The sequence below is a fragment of the Lepidochelys kempii genome, chromosome 7 (genome assembly GCF_965140285.1).
Source record: "Lepidochelys kempii isolate rLepKem1 chromosome 7, rLepKem1.hap1, whole genome shotgun sequence".
NCBI lineage: Eukaryota > Metazoa > Chordata > Testudines > Cheloniidae > Lepidochelys > Lepidochelys kempii.
Window position 1 is genome coordinate 71964131 of NC_136386.1, and position 23474 is coordinate 71987604.

The window sequence follows — 23474 nt, forward strand, 5'->3', positions numbered from 1 at the left end:
CATGACAAAGAGATTGTATTACTGTACTTGTATGAGATGAATTGAAAACTACTATTTCTTTTGTTTTTATAGCAAATATATGTAATCAAAAATAAACAAAGTGAGCACTGTACTCTTTGTGTTCTGTGTTGTAATTGAAATCAACATATTTGAAAATGTAAAAAACATCCAAAAATATTTAAATAAATGGTATTCTATGGTTGTTTAAACAGTGTGATTAACCATGATTATTTTTTTAATCGCTTGACAGCCTATTGTATATATATTTTTGCTAATGGGTGACTAACTATATAAACCACATACTTGCCAAACTACATAACTATAGTTCTGACCAACACTAGCACAGTATGGGAGAGAGTGGACACCACAGGGGTTCTGTCATGCTGCCATAGGCAGTAAGAAGGAATTGAAGGATGGTTGAGCCTGCTCTGCCTTTTATGTCCTTGGGGAGAGCAACTAAAATCATGTCAAGTACTCCCCCAATCTACATTTCCATTCTCCTGGCCTCTCTCCCTCCACCAAATCCCAAATCGCAGCCTCCTCTGTTTGTCAGTTTTCCCTACAATTATCAGTGCCTTCTTCCACAAATGTCCTAAATGCACAAACACCCTCCACCACCACAGCCAGCAAGTTCTCCACAGTCAAACCCCACTTTACTTCTTACCTCTGCTGTAACAGCTATAAGAAATTAGCCAGTTACTGATGGTTAATTTGGTGGTGGGGGTGTGCGAGGATAGCTGACATGTCTTTAGTTACAAAAATACAAATATATATAAAAGTTGTATATACTGAGTTGTACCCATTCCCCTCCCCTCCCCCTTGGTATATAACTTGTCTTTGATTTAAACTCTTCAGGGAAAGGACTGTCTCCTCATACAAGTTTAACAGCACCTAGCTCAATGGAGCCCCAGATCTAAACAAGTCCTCTGGGCACTACCTCAATATAAAGGTTAAACAACAATTACAATTATTAAACATTAATAAAAACAAGTATTCATTTGCTGCTAATTTTATATCCTTCCATCCTATGGAAGTTATCTTTAAGTATATAAACATAAAACATACAGACACCTGATTGATACACACACACAGCACACAAAATGCATATGTAATTAGTTACTGTAAGCCTATAATTCCTTCCAGAGTATCATAATCCATAAGAGAACCCCTAGTTGTATTTGCATGCAGTTTTTCATCCACTGGTATTTGGCAGCAGCCAACTTGGTACTCACCTAAAAGTGCCCCTTTCCACATCCTGCCCACTCAGTCGGACATGGATCCCTTCTTTTAGCAAAGATCCAAAAGCCATGTATTCTCCCAAGGCCCAGTCAACCACTCTGTTCTTGGTCATTTCCAATCGGCCTTTCAAGATCCGAGAAAGCCCTATATGGGGTAACAGTTGGGAATTAAAGAGGCTAGTTCATAAATGTTTCACATGCATATTAAATTCACATCTCTCAGAAAGCAGAGGCTGAGCCAGGGAAGAGTATCAAGTTTGAATGGTTACTCCCACAGTTATATGCTGACCCACTGTACTTGGCAAATCCAAACCAGCAGCAGCACAAGTTAAAAAAAACAACAAACACACACAGATCCTAGTATATCCAAGAACACACAACCATGCTTAAGATACAGATCAAGAAGAGAGGGCTAGAAATAGCTAGACAATATCTGACAGAACCAACAGTTGATTAATATTAAACTACAACAGTTATTTATATCACGGTTTAGTGATTGGAAATAAGGTGAGATACAGAGTTTACCAGGAAGATCATTGTGCAGCAATACAAAAGGATTTTTTAAATAGATTTGGTTCTATTTTGTAGAAGATTGAAATTAGCAGACAGGGGTTGGTTCAGTTTTTGTATTTTACACTACTAGACCTGTCTCAATATGGACTTTTGTTTAATTTGAAGTAGATATGGATTTTCAGATAGCATATGGTTTATGCACCAGCTGTTTTCCACAGGGAAGATCTTGTAATTTCTTCATTCTTTACAATTGCACAGAAATTTTAAGTAAGTAAGTAAGTAAACAAATAAAGCACAAGGTGCACCCTCACTGACTTTCACAGAGAACAAAACTGAAAACTCCTTATGTCAGTGTAAATCAAATAGTGAGAATACAAGCCTCGCAAACTGCGTGTCATATTTTACTCTGTTCTCTATTTCTGCCTCCATATTGATACCGTTACTAAATCCTGCCATTTGCCCCCTTTGCAACACCTCCAAAATCCTTCTCTCTGCTTCTCCCCATTCCTACCGCAAAAACCCTTGCCCTTGATACATCTAATTTCAATCACCACAACCTTCTCACTTCCAGCCCCTTGATTCTTTCCTCTTTAGCCTGCTTTGAATCTGTCCAAAACATCCATCTACACTTTCCATTTACCCAATCTTTTCCAGCCCCATTTCACATTCCTTCACTAGCTTCTCAACACTCATCCTGATCTTCTAAGTTATGTACATTTAGCTTCTGCTTCCACTCTGTTCTAATTTCTCTTCATCTGACCCTTGTCCATGCCCAGGTTACCTAACTAACTACTCCCTTCACCACGTCCTCGTCTCCAAGTTGTCCTCCAGGAAGCCCCATTCACCTGAAACCCCCTTTACACACTCAGTCAAGCAGTTTGCAACTCTCTCTTCCTTCAAATCATACTTTTCCAAAATGCCAATAACCTCCCTAACAAACAGTGTTCCCTTCTCCAGATAATCAGGTGCTCTGTTTCACCACTCAAATACATACCTTTCTAACTTTCCAACCCATGTCTCTAATTAGTACACTGATTGTTTTTTTACACAGTCATCTCTTTGCAGAGGGTTCTTGTCTTGAGACCGCTCTGTAAAGCACAATATTGATGCAGTACAAACAAATATAACATGCCTTCTCACCAAGTGACCCAAATTGTACTGATGTGGATTTTACAAGAAATCTGTATGTTAAACATAGCAAAGGATTATTGAAAATGTATTTGAGGACTGACTGCTACAGTGTACTATCAGAATCTTCCTCCTGATGGGTAATTGTAGTTCGACTTAGACAAATTATTTATGCTAATTAAATGCCACTTGAACACAAACATTGAAGATGTTTAATTGAAAGCATAGCCATAACGTCGTTTTAGGAATTTTAATCGCATAAAACACTCCTAACCAATAAACTCAAGATTCAGTCACCAAAAATTACTTCAAATCTTAAACAGCTCATCTGGTGGTTTACGATTAGTGCACTATAATGGGGCACTTGGGGGAGGTTCATTCCTTAACCTGGATCCCCAGTTGGAGATTTGCACAGTAAAGTTCTATCAATATGTGCAAGGCAGAACACAGACTGGCCATTGACTACAGGTACTGCCAGACAATCTAAGCAGTGGCTTTTGCTCTGGATAAAAAGCACTAACATCTTCACAGAGCACCTTCCATTCCAGCTCCCCAATCCCTTTCCTTCTCCATCTATTCTGGTGGCCTTTTGAACCACCTGAAAGAGTTCTGCAGACCAGAGTTAGAGTACTACTGCCTAAGGCTACATCCAGACTAAAAGCTCAGTATATGAGCAGGGGAAGTAACACTCATAGTATACACAAAAAGAAAAGGAGTACTTGTGGCACCTTAGAGACTAACACATTTATTTGAGCATAAGCTTGCGTGAGCTACAGCTCACTTCACCGGATGCACTGGTCTGAATGCATCCGATGAAGTGAGCTGTAGCTCACGAAAGCTTATGCTCAGATAAATTGGTTAGTCTCTAAGGTGCCACAAGTACTCCTTTTCTTTTTGCGAATACACATTAACACAGCTGCTACTCGGAAACCTGTCACAGTATACAGATAGTCTTAGAGGAATGCCACTCCACAGAGAAATAGAAAGCTATGTTTAATTAGAATGTGTACAATCCACACCTAAAATTATTCTTACAGTAATATTAAAACTAATCAAAGTGTCACAGCAATCCAGTACCTCTTCCACAAATGCACACCAGATTTTTAAAGTTAATACAGTAATTGGTTCAATAAACATGCTAACATAATTAGGGATCCCCTTACCACTGCTTGCTACGTTTAATACTCTTGAAGGAAAAGTACACACAGAAGGTCCTATTGCAGCTGCTGACATTGAGAGGTTTCCGGATGTATATTGACATTTAATTTTTTGAAGAGTGGTTACAGAGGGGAAGAAGATTCTCTAGGGAGGATCCTATGCTGAAGAACAGCCCTCACACCCAGGTGACCGTCCTTCACCTGATATGGACAAGGTAAATGGGGGTTATTGTGTCAGGTGGTTCCATTCTTCCCCACAGGCTGAGCATACTGCCTCTCTAGTGCCTTCAGATTCCACCAGCACAGGGAGAAAGAAATTATGCTCAGACCTTGGCATGCTAGTGCAGACCACTTCCCACTTAGCTAACTTTTAATTGTTTAAACATTAAACATAATTAAAAGTTAATCATTTAATGTTTAACTTTTAATCATGGTAGCGTTACTAGTTCAGAATTAAGCCCCTTGATGCTAAGGGTTAAGTTTTGTTTGTTTTTTTTCCAGAAAGCACTTGACTCTCAGTAGCAAGACTTAATGTAGTCACTGGACTACATGTGTCATGTCTGCCGACAAGCTGAAAGAAAGTTTGACCAAACTTCCTCACACCAAGCACAGTACAAAGATATGCCATGTGGTTTTACTAGAAAATGATTTCTTGAAACAAACAGTATTGTTTGACTAGAATATAGAATATCAAGGTTGGAAGGCACTTCAGGAGGTCATCTAGTCCAACCCCCTGCTCAAACCAGGACTAATCCCCAACTAAATTACCCCAGCCAGGGCTTTGTCAAGCCCGACCTTAAAAACCTCTAAGGAAGGAGATTCCACCATCTCCCAAGGAAACCCATTTCAGTGCTTCCCCACCCTCCTAGTGAAAAAGTTTTTCCTAATATACAACCTAAACCTCCCCCGCCGCAACTTGAGACCATTACTCCTTGTTCTGTCATCTGCTACCACTGAGAACAGTCTAGATCCATCCTCTTTGGAACCCCCTTTCAGGTAGTTGAAAGCAGCTATCAAATCCCCCCTCATTCTTCTCTTCAGCTGAATAAACAATCCCAGTTCCCTCAGCCTCTCCTCATAAGTCATGTGCTCCAGCCCCCTAATCATTTTTGTTGCCCTCCGCTGGACTCTTTCCAATTTTTCCACATCTTTCTTGTAGTGTGGGGCCCAAAACTGGACACAGTACTCCAGATGAGGCCTCACCAATGTTGAATAGAGGGGAATGATCACGTCCCTCGATCTGCTGGCTATGCCCCTACTTATACAGCCCAAAATGCCATTAGCCTTCTTGGCAACAAGGACACACTGTTGACGCATATCCAGCTTCTCATCCACTGTAACCCCTAGGTCCCTTTCTGCAGAACTGCTGCCCAGCCACTCAGTCCCTAGTCTATAGCGGTGCATGTGCTATATTCTTCAGTCCTAACTGCAGGACTCTACACTTGTCCTTGTTGAACCTCATCAGATTTCTTTTGGCCCAAACCTCTAATTTGTCTAGGTCCCTCTGTATCCTATCCCTACCTCTCCTCCCAGTTTAGTGTCATCTGCAAACTTGCTGAGGGTGCAATCCACACCATCCTCCAGATCATTAATTAAGATATTGAACAAAACCATTAAAAGACTAAGCTGAGTCCTTGTATGGAGAGGAAATTATTTATCCCACAAGGAAAGCATCATAAGGAGTGGTCTCCACAATCATAACTGCCTTTAGTATTTTAAAAACATGCTCAGACCTAGAACTCCCATTTCAGGAAGCAAGTTAGATTTGTACTTGTAGTACAGACATCTTTTCATACTATGTATTAAAGAATACAAGCATGTGTCCATCTGCACAAGTGAAGACATACATGCCATGAATTACACATCCGAAAAAGAACAGATGCCTTGATTAGTCTGGGTAGTTACAGTCTTACCTTCTTTGTAACATGCCAGCTGCATGTTACAAAGATGTTCTCACTTCCCTCCACATTATAAGACCACAGAGAAAAGGAATTTACTTTAATAAGGTTAGGAGAGAGGTGCTATGATAAAAGAATATTAAATTCTTGATGGAGAATAGTTCAGTAGTATGTTCACTGTCACCTTCCCACCTGTCAGTAAGGTGGCATATGTGAATTGTGAAGGCAGATCACCAGCTCCTTCCTCCCCTTTACCAAAGTACCTCAGAAGAGCAACTACCCTGCGACTGATGTGTAGAAACAAACAAAGAAAGGACAAAGAAAGCAATGTCTGATATAGCAGAGAATCCAGCTGACCTCCATGTATTTTGAAACCCTCGAGGGGCACAGAGCTAGCTCCATTGCCAATGTGGTTCAGCATGTCTTCTGGGATGCCTGTTGGAGGACAAGTCATGCTCTTTGGTTCTCCATCCAAATTAAAAAACCCTGGAAGGAGAAATTTTATAAGGCATTCTGGATGAATAGAGGCTTCTAATTATTAAGAGAACAGTTACTCTATCTGCAATAAAAATAAAAACATAAGAATTTTACTGTTAAAAGAAACACTCTTAAAATGTCCTCCTGTTTTCAACAGCCAAGAGCCATTTCCACACCTTTTAAATTAGGGAACAGATTATTTCCAGGCCCTATACGGAACAATTCTTGATCTCACACACACAAGATGGCTCTTTCATCTGCTGTTTTACTTTCTCTGATTGAGACTGAAATTCAAAACATGTGCAGAGAGCTAGTCAGCACAAGACACATGCACCATTTCAGACCTGCTTAAGGCCTGAAAATAGAGGTCCACAGAGGTGGAATTTCTCTCTGAAGCAATAAAGGCAGGTAACATTACAGATAAATCACTTCTCTGTTAATAGGAGACTGAAAAAAATCGGTTTTCCAAGTGATAAAGTCTTGCTTTTGCCACATCCATTGCTAAAGCTGTACTGACAATTGCACCTCTGCCAAACAGTTTTGGCATCCTTTCGTTCTGCTAGCATATACAAACCAAGAACAAAATCCTTCACTTCAGAAGGATGTGGTGCCTAACAAAGGGTTCAATAAAGGTGGCAGGATTTTGGTTCAAAAGGAAAGCACAAATGGCACCAACCAGTCTCACTGGCATTAGGGTATTTGAAGGATACTTACCAGGCCAAGGTGAATCAAGCCAGTGCTTAATGTGTAGAATTTTCTTATCTTTAGACCTAGTATAAGCTTCTTCACAGATTTTATCATACTTTGCAATTTCTTCCTATAGAACAACAAGTTTCCATATAAAAGGAGTTAGAGATTAAAAAAACCCCAAAATTGACATACTGCTTACAGAAAGTGCATACCATTCCAAAGCGATAAAAACATCCACATTACAGCACACAAAATTCCAGGTTTTTATCTCAGTTACGCCAGGGTAAACCCAGAGTAATTCCACTAATCTCAGTGGAGCTACTGGAGTTTTGCTCAGCTCAAAACCTCTTAAAACACATTTGTCCGTTTCTTAAAACAAAACCACCCTGCTGTTTGGTTCTTTGGGCAGATTCTGCTGCATGTTAGAAAGATCCAACACTAGATGAAAGATCCAACACTAGAATAGCAAGTGGTATTCCATGTCAGCATCAGAACAAAACACGTAATTTGTTGCCATACATATGAAGATTAGGGTTATCCAACTGGCTTCCAGTGTCACTACAGTGATCAGGAAGGAATTCCCCACGCACCCTATGTAGCTTAGCTGTATAACTGTCTAGGTGCATTATTTGGGTACTGTGGGCAGAATGGCTCAGAGCCACAAAGATATTTTGGCTCCTAACCTCCATTAATTTCAGTGGAAGTTAAAAGCCTAAACACCTTTGTGGATCTGGGCCATCTCATTAACTATTAGGCACGGTTCTTGCCTGAAGCAGGATACCAGACTTAGTGATCTTTGGTTCAATCTAGAATCCTATGTTCCTAAAAAGTTGGAACAGTCTCCCCTTGCAATGCCTTGTTTTACAGTGCTGCTACTGCTACGTCCACTTTCACAAGTATAGAAGTACAATATAAAGAGTTAGCCAGTTTAATATGAATAACCAATATAGTAAAATCTGCAGATTTAATTTTTATATGGTAGTTCAGACTTATCTCTTTGAACTCTGAGCACAACAGGTTCAATACAACTGAGGCACAAAACTAATGAGTTTGTTATCCTATTCTGAGTAAACATCAGCATATTGCCTACAATCGTCAATTACATAAGATGCTCCAACAAGAAGCTCCCATGATTAGAGATGCTGTAGATATAATCACGAATATTCAGACACCTCTGAATTGGTGTTCCCACAGATCCAAGGCAGGGAGATGAGTTTGATTCCATGTATCTCCCCTCCACTTAGGCTCTTTAAATCATACTAATTTGCGATTTTTCAAAGGCTGCTGAAGCACTGACATAGCCAATATTAACAGCCTTAACAGCCCTACCTTATCACTGTATCAGCCTAAGAACTGAGGAGAACCTGTTTTTCTAGGTACCATGTATTATTTTAATTATTACACAACATTCCAGTCCTTCTTGGTTGATAGTAGCTATGTACATAGCAGATCAACACAAGTGTCTCAGCTTCACCAGTTAGAGACAATCCTCCATTTTTTTCCATCTTTAAGCCTTATGTGAGGTAAGCAATGAAATTTAAGCTCATCTCCTGCCACACATTTCTCCAGTAGTACTATTTTCTATTTTATGTAAAACAAAACAAAAGACAGTCAGAAAAAGGAATAGAATGAAGGCAACAAAGTAGTGAAGCAAAAAGTAGTTAAGGAAACAGCATGCAGTCACTTCCTTCTGCAAACAACATCACAAATGGCCTTCTACCTCTGCTGAATACTGTACCTCAAACTCCTGCAGTGTTACAGTCCCATCTGCAATCAGTTTGTCAGCATACTTCTTCAACACTGGCACCTGCTTGTGAATCTGCTTGTACATCAAGGGCTGGGTGAACATGGGTTCATCCATTTCATTGTGGCCTCTCCTTCGGTAACAAACCTACACAGGGAAGATTCATATCTGTCAATAACGAGCGACATGAAACTATTCTCTAACATTTCCTGCTTTCTAGAGATTTATGAACTTAAGGCATTAAAGTTCTTGCTCAAAGAGACATTAAAATCAACATAATTCTCTTTGGGGTAAGAGCTAACTCTTATTTTGGGTACAGCATCTAGCACAATGGGGCTCCGGTTCTGGTTGGGTCCTCTAGGCCAGCGGTTCTCAACTGAGGGTCCACAGACCCCGGGGGACCGCGAACAGGTTTCGGGAGGTCCACCAAGCAGGGTGAAGCCCTGGAGCATCACCACCTGAAGCCCTGAGCTGCACCACCTGGAACTGAAGCCTGAACAACTGAGTTTCGCGGGGGCCCCTGTGGCCTGGGACCCCAGACAATAGCCCCGGGACCCCAGACAATTGCCCCGCTTGCTATCCCCTAACGCTGGGGCTGGCTTTTATATGCAGAAAAACAGTTGTTGTGACACACGTAGGCCACAGAGTTTTTACAGCACGTTGGGGAGAGTGGGGTTCAGAAAGAAAGGTTGAGAACCCTGCTCTAGGCAGTACAATAATACAAGTAATAATGTAAGGCAGGGAAAACTACTTAACAGTAGCATTCAAGCCAATAAATGCAATGAGCGCAGCAATGTTTATGAACCCATATTAACATATTTGACGTTACTGACTTATTTTAAAAGACTAGCATAAAATATGCAAAGTGAAGAGTTAAAATTAACCCAGTACTTACTAAATCTACAACCACATCTTTATTGAATGTGTTTCTCCATTCTGCAGCTACATTGCACACATACATCACTGCTTCAGGGTCATCAGCATTCACATGGAATATGGGTGCGTTGACCACACGGGCAACATCTGTAGGGTATGGAGACGAGCGGGCCATTCGGGGATCTGTAGTGAAGCCAATCTAAGAAAAAAACAAGCTTCCATTAATGTGTGAGAAAAGGGGTTTTTTTGCTTTTCTTTTGAATGCCTGAAATCTTAGTTTAATACCTAGTTTTTACATGACAGTAATTATAGGCTTTTCACTTTGGAAGGTAATTTCTTCTTTAATTCATCTAACATAATGCATCATTTTTATCTACTTATTTGGATCCCACAAAATCCGTGTCTCCTATGCTGAGCACAGCCAAATGTGCTGACCATTTTCAGGGTATAATCATTCTAGTCAATGAAAGAGGGCTGGTATATACAATCTATCATGACAAGAATAAAACAAAAGGAATATATGGGAAGTCATCAGACCCAAATTGCTTAAGAAATTCTGGTTTTCACCTGGTTATTGACCACAACATGAATAGTGCCATTTGTGGTGTATGATGGGAGGTCACTGAGATGAAAGGTTTCATAAACCACTCCCTGTCCAGCAAAGGCAGCATCTCCATGTAGTAGTATGGACATGACCTAAGATAAGGGACGAATGAAGGAAAAAAAAAAAAAAAAAAGCATCAGATAAAAGTGTAATTGTCAGTTCCTAGGGGGCATGAACTTTTTGTTATGTATTTTTACATTGGCCAGCCCCATAGGCCCCTGGTCTACGGCTGGGATTCCTAGGAAGGACCACAATTCAAATAAAAAAAAAATATAAGAAATCATAACATGCATGCTTGTCCACATTCAGACTGCTTTGCTTGATTCCCAATTGAGTGAAAGTTACAACCTATCTGAGGTTTCCAAGTTCAGGAACTAAGTTAATCAACCTGGTAATCAGTCAGAGAATTAGGAAGCATTACCCTGTGCTAATTTAAAATTACTAGTTTAGTTCAAAGGCCAACATATCCAATTACACAAAGAAATGTTTCAGTGTCTTGAAGTACCTCCCACTTCTAGAGCTCAAAACTTTGGTAAACTGGGCTATTAGAAAAACTTACACATACACACACCAGCAAAAGTTATCCTAGCATGCTTGTAATTTTACCTTTTTCCCCTCTGTATCCCCTCTGTAAAACTGCTCAGCTTTGGTCTTCCCCTGAACAACAGGGTTTACTGCTTCCAAATGAGATGGGTTAGCCACAAGCGACAGAGTGATGTTCTTATTTGTTGCTCGGTTGATCCTTTCATGGTACATTCCCAAATGATATTTTACATCCCCAGACCCCTAACACACAAAAGACAGTCAAGGTTCATGTACGCCAGCCATATAAACTACTTCCAATTCAACATTTAAAATCTACACTTCATACTGAAAAATGAATCTGGCTAGTTGTTACGTGTCACCCTGCATGGTATTTTTATTGAAAATAATTTCAAATTTTAAAACATTTGTTTCTGTTTTAATACCTCGGTGTCAGAACACAACACTTCATATTAACTAAGCACAGACAACATGCTTGTCTCTGTACAAAATAGAGGAAGATGGTTGGAGCTAAAACAAACTATGTTAGAGAGATACCCGGTGAATTGAATTCACTGTTTAGAGTTAATGACTAGGAATCTTTCTGCATTTGAAAGATGTGCTATAGTGTTTCATAAAGAATAAAGTTATCAGTGAACCCCATTGATTCTGATCACTTAACAAAACAAAATTATGAACTTTAATAGATCCTAATACTGCGTATTTACATGGACAAGAACATCCAGAACAATTCAGTACTTATTCTCTATCAGTAATAAAGTTGCATGTTACCTCATCAGCTGCATCAAGTTTTGGATCAAACTGACAGAAGATCTGCTCCAATTCCTTTCGGATGACATTGGCCAGTACATTCAACCTACCTCTAAACAACAACAGAAAGTTCTTTGATGAAATCTTACCAAACAATTTTGGAAATTTAAAAAAAATGTATTTTAAACATCTACAAATACTGTCCCTTAATCCTCCAATCACTCCCCACCCCTCCCACACACACACACACACCCCCACCCACCCATACCCACCCATCCCAGAGAGTGTCCCTACTGCATCACCATTGGCACTCCATAGTGCCTAGGTATTTAACCACAAGCTAGAGATTTTTCTTTTGTGAGTTTCTATCACAACCCTAACATGCCATCAGTAGAGTGCTATTATCTAGACCAGTTACTTGACAATTATCACAGATGAGAGACTGGGGAAGTTTTACTTATTTTGGCTGTTTGGGGGGGCATCATATTTTGCCTTTGGATATATATGTACAGCTACTCTCATGCACACCCAAGTGCAGGCAGGATATGATCCTTTGAAAATATATTTTAATGAATGGTTATAGCAATAAGCTACAGTGGGCTGTTCATCAACTGGGCAGAAGGCCAAAAAAAATGCCCCAGTACCCAACTAAGGACCCCTGGAGTGGCTTATTGCTATCACAGTACAGCTCCTTCATTTTACATTTCTTGATTTTTGTATTTAAAAATTTTAAGCTAAAAAACCCCACAGTTTTGTGAAGTTAATATAACATTCTGTGAGTATGAAAAGTAGCTCCTAGTACAAGGTTATGAGAAAATAGCATGGAATGGTTATGAACCCTTTCTCCTACTATGATGAATATAATATATTGTTCACTATTTTTTCCTATCCCTTCTTTTAAGGTTCCCTGAATTATAAGGACCCCTTTTTCCCACCTATGAGAAAACTGACTACCCTTTCAACAAGAATTAGTGACTCAGCAGCCATGTTCCAAATACTAAAGTGTTTTCAAAGTTGATTCTATTGCCACCTGTAGCAGATTGAAACCTGGGAACCAAAGAGAAACCCCACAAGCAAATGTGCATCTCACTTTTTAAATATAAGGATGTTTATTTCCCCTTTTCAAAATGACTCTGCCCCTTCCTGTTTAAGGTATTATTCGTCAATAGTGTCCCCATTCCTGGCACTGCCTTCCAGAGTATAGATAAAGATGTGGGAAATTGGTACACCCTCTCAATTCCAAGCACTCCACAGTGGGGAATGAAGTGTAATGCCTGCCAGACTCTCTTCCTATTTCAAAGCAGGTCCTTGACTAGTCTCCCATGATGAAAGTTTTAGCCCCTCACTGAGAGATAGCTCCCTTAGGACTCTGTGATATTGATACTCAATATATCTTTTAGTTGGGATAACTAACCTGTTTTACCAACCTCCCTTATAACATCACATTCCCAGTCTCTAAAAGGGGCCAGAAACCTAAAGCAGTGTATACCACACTGTGCAAATGAGTCCATCGTTATTTGCCTTTATTTTAAATGAACAGTTACCTGTGAGGCATCCCCATTATTAAATATTCAACTCCCATTTCGCTGGATTTGTCAATGATGGTTTTAAGAGCAGGAATCATTACTTCACACCCTTCTAAACCAAAGCGCTTCTCTGAGGACCACTTGCGGGCAAGGAAGTCTTCAAATCTTGCCAAAAGAGGGAGAGAAAAGCAATAAGTTAAGGAAATGCATCAGATGGTGGTTTTTTTTTTAAATCAACTGAAGGGCATTTGGAGAAGTAACATAAGATGCCCACTGAGAAGACTTTTAGAGAAGACTTCTTAATACATACTCATATTTCTCAGAGCATGAATTTTATTGGGGAAAAATAAGTTCATAAAAGAGAAAAGATTTATCTCTTGCCTGCCCTACTGCCCACCTTTAAAAGTTCTCACCAGCACTTTGTGAATCGATTCTGACACCTGGACAATATTATGATGAACAAAATCAAAGCATAGAAATTATGGCAAAAATTTTCTAGTTTGCTGTCCTTACATGCAGAAAGTGACTACTGACTACAATAGGGAAAGCCTCACATGTAGGCAGAATGTCAAAAGAGTAAGCCACCCTGCAGATCCAAGAGGAGACAAAAGAGAATCCCATATCTTCTGGAAATAACAGTGAGTAAACAATTAAGGGAAATGGCAGCGTAAAAACTTGCAGCAGAAAACACGTAATTCCAGGAGAAATCTTGGAAACCCTATTCAGTGGCACAGCTCCACAGACTAAGTGATGTAATAGTTGGTAATTTGCCAGGAGCCGCTACACTGGAATCTGTGTCTCAGGAATCAGTAACTACAGACATAAAATCTGTCCTTTACTGACAGTTCTATGTTGTTCCGTCTTTTAATGGGTTAGGGCCAGAGGCACCACACACAGTTAAAGTGGCTTTTAACAAACGCTGAAAGGGTCATTTATAAAGCCTAAAGATATTGAACACAAAGAAAAATAAATCTTCATGAAATAACGTTAGTGGTTACATCATCAGTGTAATGCAAGGCCTGATAATGTCACAATGTCCATTAATACTCAGCTCCAAGTATAATGCTGAAGATTACCTCCCTTATGATCTAAAACTTAAAAGCCATAACAGCAGTGAAATGGAATGTTGCCAGAAAACTCTCCTAAGCTGACCCAACAGTTTGGATCTAAGGCAGCGTAGAACTTTAAGAACAATGGACATATCCTGAATTGATGTAAATTTGATAGCACCTTGAAATCAATGGAACCACATCCATTTACGAAAAGCTGAAGGTCTGGCTCCTTGACAGCATAAGTCCTCTAGACAAGGGGGTGAATTAAAATGGCAGCTGTATCTGCGATTTTCCATCCTTTGGGGGTTTGATGTTAACCCAGTACTGCACAGTGTAACTCTTTCCCTCCCTCCAGTTAGGAAGTGTATTTACCAGAGCACATTGCCACTGACTTTGGAAGCATTTTCAACATTTCAAAGTGACATCTTACACTTGGGACATGTTGGGCCGGGGGAGGGAGATTCTGGTTACATATGTTTAGAAATAGCTGGTTAAACTAGTGTCCTTACCAAACAAAAGTCAGAAATATTCACGAGCAGGCAGGCAGGAGGTGGACACGGCTGATAAATTGTGTTCACCATGTATTAAAGCCTTGCATGTGATAGAACAGTCACAAATTGGTAACATTAAAAGGGTCTCCTCACAACCTCCCATTCTTCCTGCCTCCCTCCATCCACACATGGGAATATGGAAAAAAATGGTTACTAATCTTTCCATAACTGCTGTTCTCTGAGATGTGTTGCTCATGCCCACTCCATGTTAAGTGTGTGCGCACTGCATGCACGGTCACCAGAAATTTCTCTCAGTGCTATCTGTTGGGCTGGCTTTAGCATCCTCTGGTGCTGTATGCTTATGTGCTGGTATAAGGGGCATGGCTGGCCCTTCACCCTCTCAGTTCCTTCTTGCTGGCTAACTCAGACAGAGAGGCAGGTGGTGGGTTGTGGAATGGACAGGAGCAACGCATCTCAAAGAACAGTAGTTACGTAAAGGTTAGTAACCTTTCTTTTCTTCTTCACGTGATTGCTCCTGTCCATTCCACATTACGTGACTTTCAAGCGGTACCTAAGGAAGGGGGCTTGGAGTTCATGGACATGAGGATTCCAATACTGCTCTCCCAAACCTGGCATCATCTCAAGCCTGCTGGGTGATGGCATAGTGGGAGGAGAAGGCATGCACTGACAACCAGGTCGCTGCTCTGCAGATGTCTTGGATCGGGACCTGGGCCAGAAACAGTGATGATGAGGCCTGAGTTCTCATCGAGTAGGCAGTTAAGATGGCAGAAGGTGGGACACCCACCTGCTTGTACCATCCATGAATACAGGAAGTTATCCAAGATGAGATTCTCTAGGCTGAAACTGGTAGGCCTTTCATCCTATCTGCTATTGCCATGAAGAGCTGAGTGGATTTATGGAACAGCTTGGTCCTTTCAGTGTAGGAGGCTAGGGCACGTCTAACATCCAATGAGTGGAGATGCTACTCCTCTGAATTCTTGAGTGGTTTTGGGAAGAAAATTGGCAGGAAAAGAGACTGGTTACTATGGAACCACGAGATTACCTTTGAAAGGAACGCCAGGTGGGAGCGCTGTTGAACCCTGTCCTTGAAGGATACGGTGTACGGTGGTTCTGACATAATGGCCCTAATTTCTGAGACCCTTCTGGCCAAGGTAACTCCACCAGGAAAGCGACCTTCCGGGAGAGATATAGCACAGGGCACAATGATAGTGGCCCATCAGTCTTGACAGGACCAGGTTTAGGTCCCACGGCAGAACTGGTTCATGAATTTGAGGGTAAAGTCTTTCTAATCCTTTAAGGAACCAAATGGACATCTTGTGTGAGAAGACTAATAAATTAAGCTAAAGAGAAACCACTGAATAATGCCTTGCCAAAGCAAGAGGAGGAGTTCCAGCAATTGTCACAGCCAGTAAGAAGGAACTGAGAGGGTGTAGGGCCAACAGTGCCCCTTATACTGGTTCATAAGCGTGCAGCACCAGAAGGAGCAAGAGACAGCCCAACGGATACCACTGAGGGAAAAATTTCCAGCCACAGTACACACACACTGTGCACACACCTAGCGTGGAATGGACATGAGCAAAAGAACAAAAGCTTTCTCTTCCCTTTACCCTGGTAACATTTGGACTCTAAAATAGCATTTGGAAAACCAAAGCCTTTGTGGCGGTTCAAGAGGGCAATATACTCATATGTGGATAGCGAGGAGGTATCAGTGTACCTTACCTGAAGGACTGCCTGTAACATCTAAAGAAACATAGGGCTTGGTTACCACCACCAAGGATGTTCTATGGTTCTACTAGCATTTTGATCAGATTTTGACCAGTCCATATTCTGAAGAAGAGAAAAGGACATGTTGCCTAGGGCCTGACATCTTAGATGTAACCTCCAGGTCCACAGGATATTTAAACAAGCCAAGTCAGAAACTTCCCAAACAATCGGGGCTCGCTTTGGTAGTCCCATCACACTCTTCAAGGGAGTATGGCAGCTAATTCAGGCCAAGGTTGTTAAAGTGAAAGTTTCACCAAAGGAAAAAAAAAAATCAGTCAAAAATTATATGGAGATATATATGCAAAACAAAACTTTCATAACCTAAATTGTCCCTGAATTAGCTGAAATTCAGGTTAAACTTTCACAAAAATGTATTTTACACAAACACACACAGATTTGTTCTTTTTTTTTTTTTTTTTTTTTTTTTAAAGTAGCAGCTTTCATTAGATTTAAACATCCTCCCTGCCAGACTGTGAAACTAAACACCATGAGGACTTGTACATGAGAAGCAGGGAGGGAGAGACACAGACATGCCTGGAAAGGCCTTGATCCCGCCAGCTGGTGTGCAGCCATTAGAGTCTGGCCACATGAATCAGATTGAAGAATCAGGGCCTAACATTGCCTGTGTTTATCATTTGTGAGAGTCTCCAGAGATATGCAATGGACATATTTTCTAAAATAAAAAACTGAGTTAGGTGCCATTTCTAAATCTACCAGTAAACAAACAGCACAAATGAGAAGAAGTTAGATTATTAAAACTGAATTTTAAAATCTACAGTGATATTAGCTATAAGGCTGCAAACTCAATGAGTATGAAGCAGATTTTGCACAGCAATAGGTTTAACACTTTCAACCTCTTTCAGTAGAAATTGTGTCCACAGCTGGGTGGGACAGTAATTCATCTAAGTACTTCTTTCTGTATTTTCCCATAGACAAAAAAAATTTGATAAGACGTTTGGCTCCTTCCTGTTGGTCAAAATCAGGTCCCTCCACAGCCAGAAGTAATACAAATTTCTGCATCAGGAAGATAAATGAGGAAACGTCATACAGACAAGTTGTTTAACAACCCATCACTCAAATGCCATGTTCACCTGACTATTAAGTGTCTGACTAAAATTCCTTTCTGTTTCATTAAAATTGGACAAGAATGATGCACTGTCGTCTCCCCAACCAAAAATATTGCTGAACACCACACACAGTGACAAAAACATCAGTACCTTCTATTGGAACTTCATTTGTAACAGCTTTCTACTGCCTCTCCCTCTCTCTCTTTTTTTTTTTGGGGGGGGGGAAGTATGCTAAGTTATGTCTGTTTGTCCTGACCCCAAGGGGCCACTCTGGTAGTGGAGCATCAGTTGGTTGCAGGGATAACCTGGCCATGCCACCTATGCCCAATACAGGAGGAGCACATCTACTCTACACACTACCTGGGGATTCTCCTCACACCAGAGAAATTCTGAGAGGGCCAGTTACAATGGCTTTTTCAGTTCTGTGGCACCAGAGGGGGAAAAAGTACAGTGTATCGTGGACAATTAGGTACTTTAGAAGGTAAGACTGAATGGGAAAGCTCAGCAACAGCATTCAAAACCACTTAGAGTTCTTTTCAGACAGAAACTATGAACTACTTACATGGATTGGATTATTAAAACATTCTCCCAAACCTCCAACACAAACCGGTGAATCTGCTGCTAACTGTGTCACAAAAGCCATGGAAATACCCAAGAATGTGATCTATCCCCTCCTCCCCTCAAAAGAAACAGAAAACAAAAAGTTGCTGGACAAACCCCAACATACCTCATGGAGCGCACCAGCCTAGCCAACAATGTCCGTTTTTCCTCATTTGTAAACTTCATGACACCAGGAGTTTCAAACTTCTGTCGGATCCACTGGCATTGCTCCACATCATTGATGAACATGAATTCCAGTCCAATGTGCTGACAGTATGTATTCTGGGAGGTAAAACATGAAGTCTAGAAACTTACAACTTTGGGAGTTCATGGATTGGGAGAAGTAGGACAGATATTCTAAAACTAAAGCAAGTAGTTTATTTCTGTTATCATTCCCACCACCATTCCGTTATCATTCCCTGTATTAAAATGTGATTTCCCTTCCCTTTGTATTAATTCTTTCTTGGGGCTGTAAGCAATTCAATTCTTTTACTAAATCCTGGATTAGGATTCCCAAGCCCCACAAACTTTCCCCACAGAAACTAATATTTCAGACACTTGGAATCTGGAAGATTTCTCGCAACTGGTAATAATCATTTAAAAGTAGGTCAATATATATGCCCTAAACTAATTGATGAAGTTAATCTAACTGACAAAAAAAAAAAAAAATGTAGCCAGATCACGGTCATTGCTTTGGATGCTTCAGGAAAAAATTCAAATTGGTTATCAGAATTTATCCAAAGGGTTTTTTAAAAAAATTATCAAATGAAATCAAGTAATAAAGACAGTGAAAAGACATTTATGAAGCCCCATACAAATTGTTTGATAGCTGGCAATTCTTAAAAGGCTAGGAATCCATTTCAGATTTCCAACTAAATTGAGAGGGTAGGGGAAGTAACCTAATTTTGTCTTCGATACTGGCAAAATCAACATATTTTGGAAGTAACTCTAGTTTGCCTTTGTGGGTATTTAAAAGTTTTCTATTATTTATTTTAGAGGAAATGTTTACTGGAAAGATATATTATACATAAGAGGAAGTTAACAGGAGCACCAAATACAGAGATTCTTACAGTAAAAAAAGCACCAAACCAAATATACAAGAGAGTGTGATTGTGATAATGTTGACAAAACTAATCCAAACTTCTGCAATTAAATTTTTTTTTCCCCTTTATAGCATGTTTCGTTTCATGAGTATGTGATATGCAAATAGATTTTAAAATTGCCACGCAAATAGCGGGGAGATAATACGGTCAGGCACAAAGCAACTTTAAAAGATCCATTCTACGTCTGCAACGTAGAAAATGACCATGGATCCCCTACAGTGTCCCTGTATGCGCTATGAGTCCGATCCTGCAAAGTGCTAAAGAGCCAGTGGTGACAGCATTCAGTACTTCAAAGGAGCATTCAGCAAGATCAGGCATTGTACTGATACGTTTCTAATGCTATCTGCGGTCTCATTTTGGGTTCTTCCCACATTATTCTCTTAAACACTTCCAGTTTCACTGAATTCATACAGCATAATTACATCAGCTATTGGGGAAAAAAATATAACTATGCGGGGCGGGGGGGGAGGGGAGAACCACTATCATACAAGCTGTTTCCAATCTGTATTGGAGTGGTCATGAGTTTAGGGCCCAATCCCAAAGTCATTACACCAGGAAAAAAAAAAAAAAAAAGTCTCACAGATGTCAAGGCTGAAGGATTGAGCTCACAATGCGTCCTGAGGAAATGCATGGAATGGAAACTAGTGGCTTATAAGGAGTTTCTCTGTGACAGACCCAAAGAAAACACAAAGAAATGTTTTAGGGGCCCTTATCCTGCAAAGCGATCAGCTAGCATGATCCCTTTGCAGGAATAGGGCCTACGTTAGTATTGTGCTGCCATGGCCCACCACCACCTCCTACGTTACACTGGCATTTGAAAGATGACCCGACAGCTTCTACCATTTATAGAAACTCTAGGGCAGTGGTTCTCAACCTATTTACCCAGCCCACAATGTGTTATGTGGGCTGCATCCAATACTACCTGTTTGGCCCTGAGGATGTCACATGGGCTGCAGCTCTGTGCTGACTGGGCCGCAGGTTGAGAACCACTGCTCTAGGGTCACCTTGAATGCCATCTGAAGTTCCCTCATGTGTCCTATTGTCAACTGAAGTGGAATGGACCAATTTTATAATATACAAACTGACAACAGCTCACTTCCATCTGGATGAAAGCAGTTACACAAGATATGTCGCCACACTGACCTCCAGCCGCTTGATGATCTCTCGTAAAGAAAGAGCAGTCTCATCTCCTCCTATGAAGGTGATTGTAGGCAATCGAAAAACCTTGTCCAAGTCAGATTCATGCAACCCATACAGCCCTACAGTGTGTCAATTGGTGAGAGGGGGTGGGGAGACAAAAAGCACAAGCTAAACAGACAGTATGTCCTGGTCAAGACAATACACAGTGAAAGTTTAAGGCTGCTGTAAGACACCTTACCTTTGGAGAAAAGGGAAAATATTTTGAATTGCCAGATTGTAATGAACACCACACACTTGGAGAAACCCATATTTAACAAGCACATCGGCAGAGTTTTCAAGAGGTTTATCAGATGAAGGAGCAAATCTCATCTATTAGATCGGTATCTGCTACGCAAGCAAGTGGTACAATATTCCAATGGAAGGCTGCATGTGACAGAAAACCTTCACTAGGGGGAATAACATGGCGCCTGCCCTGTGTTCCAAGTTCCTACTACTATAGGTTTGGGTTTTTTTAAATTTCATCTCAACTCACTTCTGCCATGAAATGTGGCAACACAAGAAAAACCAGTTTTAAATAGATTAAAGATACATATGTAGGTTAACCCATCACACCATAACCCTTGTCTTAGCTTTCCAAATTTTTACTTTATGATCCTCACTGATGTAATTTCTAAATTGAAACTGGAAGATTTTTCAGGGAGGGACTGGATGATTCCCTTACGACTACTTTTTTTTGTGCCCAATGCATTTTTGGTGTCACAAAAATACATAACACATTTAAGTTCATTCCAGGTACTTCTGGCAACTCTCCTCTTAAAATCTCTCTTTATATTCTCTTGAAAACAATGATTGATCCATAAAATTGTATTTCCTGAAACTCTTTCTAGAATCTAAAAGTGTAAAAATTAGAAAGTCTGTAAGTAAGATCATGACAAATAAAATAATTAGCAGTCTTTTAGCCAATAGAATGCTTTTATACAACCACTGGCCAATACAATAAATTACTGTCCACATTGCCTAAAAATAGCAGCAGCAGCAAAAATCAGAAGTAATTATACAGGCTGAAGAAAATCCAGATTGAAGGAATAATATATGTGTTTATCAGAGATGCAGCAGAAGCTGGGCTATAATTGCATTGCACACACATTCAGTCCTTGGCTTTTGAGAGTGCCAACTAGAGTGCCAATTAGTCTTCAAGATGGAGATATTCACTGAGATTATCAATTTATCTTACACATGCCATCAAACATCTTATCTAGGTTACATTTGACCTGGAAACCCACAGGGGAAAAAAATCTCAGGGTCTCATTTTAACGTTAGGAGGTGAAATTGACCCTGTCTTTGCTATTAGTAACAGAAGTCCTACCAATAACTTCAGATTTGAACCAGATGGTTTATAAATCAGAGTTCCTCTCAAGGCCAGATACTGTGAAAAGAATGCATCATCTCCACCCTTGATTTAGGGATCTGTGAACCTGCCGAGGCCAAGAAATCAGTTTCTGCCAATCTTTAACCTATCTTTTGCAGTTCCAAGAAATGAGGTATAAACAAGACCAACCAGCATCACAGCATTGCTCAAAGTACATGGTGAGGTAACTTAATCTTAACCCATTATAGATTGAACACATACTGTAAGCAAGTACTTTAGCATTCATTGACTGACAGCCTGAATAATACCCAGAGATCTAAGAGTTCACAAGGAAAGGAAAAAAGGATCAGTGTTCAAATTCTAGAAGGGGAGAAGAGAACTAAGCAATGTAAAGGCCAAACCACTATGGAATTCAGTGTACTACTTACCATGCAACAGTGTCAGTTCATTGATATTGTTATTACTAATACGTAATCTTTTCATTTAAAATAAGTTAAATAAGTATAAATGGTAACTAGATAAATAGCACTTCATTTTTCACTTTAAATTTGAAAAAGGCACATATACAGACATACATAGAATTGAATCAGTGCAATTTACTAGTACTTAAGAGATTTGGTTCTGAGTCTGTGACACTAAAGCAAAGAACACAGTGCCACCAACTTTACTTTTCTTTGTTTCCTTGCTGACTCACTCTCTGACTTAGCAGAATTTTCATGGGCAGTCATGCAAACAATGGAACATGTAATAGAAGTGATGTAGGCACAAATAGCACAGCTGTGTCTTTTACCTCAGCACTGCAAATTTACTACAGCATCACTTCAGGTTTAAAGGGATAGGGACCTTTGAGCTTAGACCTCACTGAAGGTATTTTTTAGGCATTACTATTTTGCAAAATGTGTTCTCGCAACTAGCTGTATTGTAAATATAACTCCTAAAGGGAACTGATGCATGGGACACTACATACAGGAAATATGTGTTGCTGGCCATCATATTCAAGTATCTTGTGTGGTCATTAGAGGCTCTTTGTAAGTTTCCCTATTGGTCTCAAGCTACAGGGGAACACTTAGCACTGAGCTTGGGAATCCCATTATCCACACTCCAACTTTCTTTTTCTAACAACATATTCATATCATACATCCCACAAGACACATGCTTACATGGCACCATCCCTTCTAAACATGCCATCCCTTCCTGTTTCAGATTGCAAGTATCCAGTTTCTTTTTCCATGTGATGTCACACTACTGATAGTTTTTCAAGATGCCCAGGATTTCACATCGCATTATTTCTGAGGTTCAGAGAAGACACGCCAATGGTCTGCACTGAACTTGTACTCAAAGTCATGCTAAGGTTCATGTATGCTCTGGATATTCTGAAGCAGAGGTTCTCAACCTCTCTCTTTCTGAAGGCCCTCCCCCCACCAACATGCTATGAAAACTCTACTCCCCACCTGTGTCAGAACAACTGTTTTTCTGCATATAAAGGTCAGGGCTGGCATTAGAGGGTAACAAAAAGGGAAATTGCCCAGGGTTCCGCTCCACAGGAGCCCCTGCGAAGCTACATGGCTCAGGCTTCAGTTTCAGCCCTGGGTAGTGGGGCTCAGGGCCTTGGGCTTCAGCCCCATGCAGTGGGGCTTTGGCTTTCTGCCCTGGGCCCCAGAGAGTCTAATGCTGGCCCTGCTTGGCAGACCCCCTAAAACCTGCTCATGGCCCCCCAGGGGGT

General features: G+C 40.5%; 1 protein-coding gene across 4 annotated transcripts in view; it reads right to left on the bottom strand.

Moving 5' to 3' along the window:
* OGDHL (oxoglutarate dehydrogenase L) overlaps positions 1 to 23474 on the bottom strand; it is a 109578-nt gene that overhangs the window by 46963 nt on the left and 39141 nt on the right. For 2 of the 4 annotated variants that reach the window (XM_073353298.1, XM_073353297.2), the window contains exons 5-15: positions 20386 to 20501; positions 18267 to 18421; positions 13163 to 13309; positions 11640 to 11730; positions 10932 to 11111; positions 10289 to 10417; positions 9741 to 9920; positions 8840 to 8992; positions 7126 to 7228; positions 6292 to 6420; positions 1233 to 1383 (exon numbers count right to left, since the gene is read on the bottom strand). In XM_073353298.1, coding sequence (XP_073209399.1) covers positions 1233 to 1383; positions 6292 to 6420; positions 7126 to 7228; positions 8840 to 8992; positions 9741 to 9920; positions 10289 to 10417; positions 10932 to 11111; positions 11640 to 11730; positions 13163 to 13309; positions 18267 to 18421; positions 20386 to 20501 — 1534 coding nt within the window. Of the gene's footprint in view, positions 1 to 1232; positions 1384 to 6291; positions 6421 to 7125; positions 7229 to 8839; positions 8993 to 9740; positions 9921 to 10288; positions 10418 to 10931; positions 11112 to 11639; positions 11731 to 13162; positions 13310 to 16427; positions 16530 to 18266; positions 18422 to 20385; positions 20502 to 23474 lie in introns of those variants that run through there. The other 2 variants (XM_073353299.2, XM_073353300.2) reach the window with 2 other exon arrangements.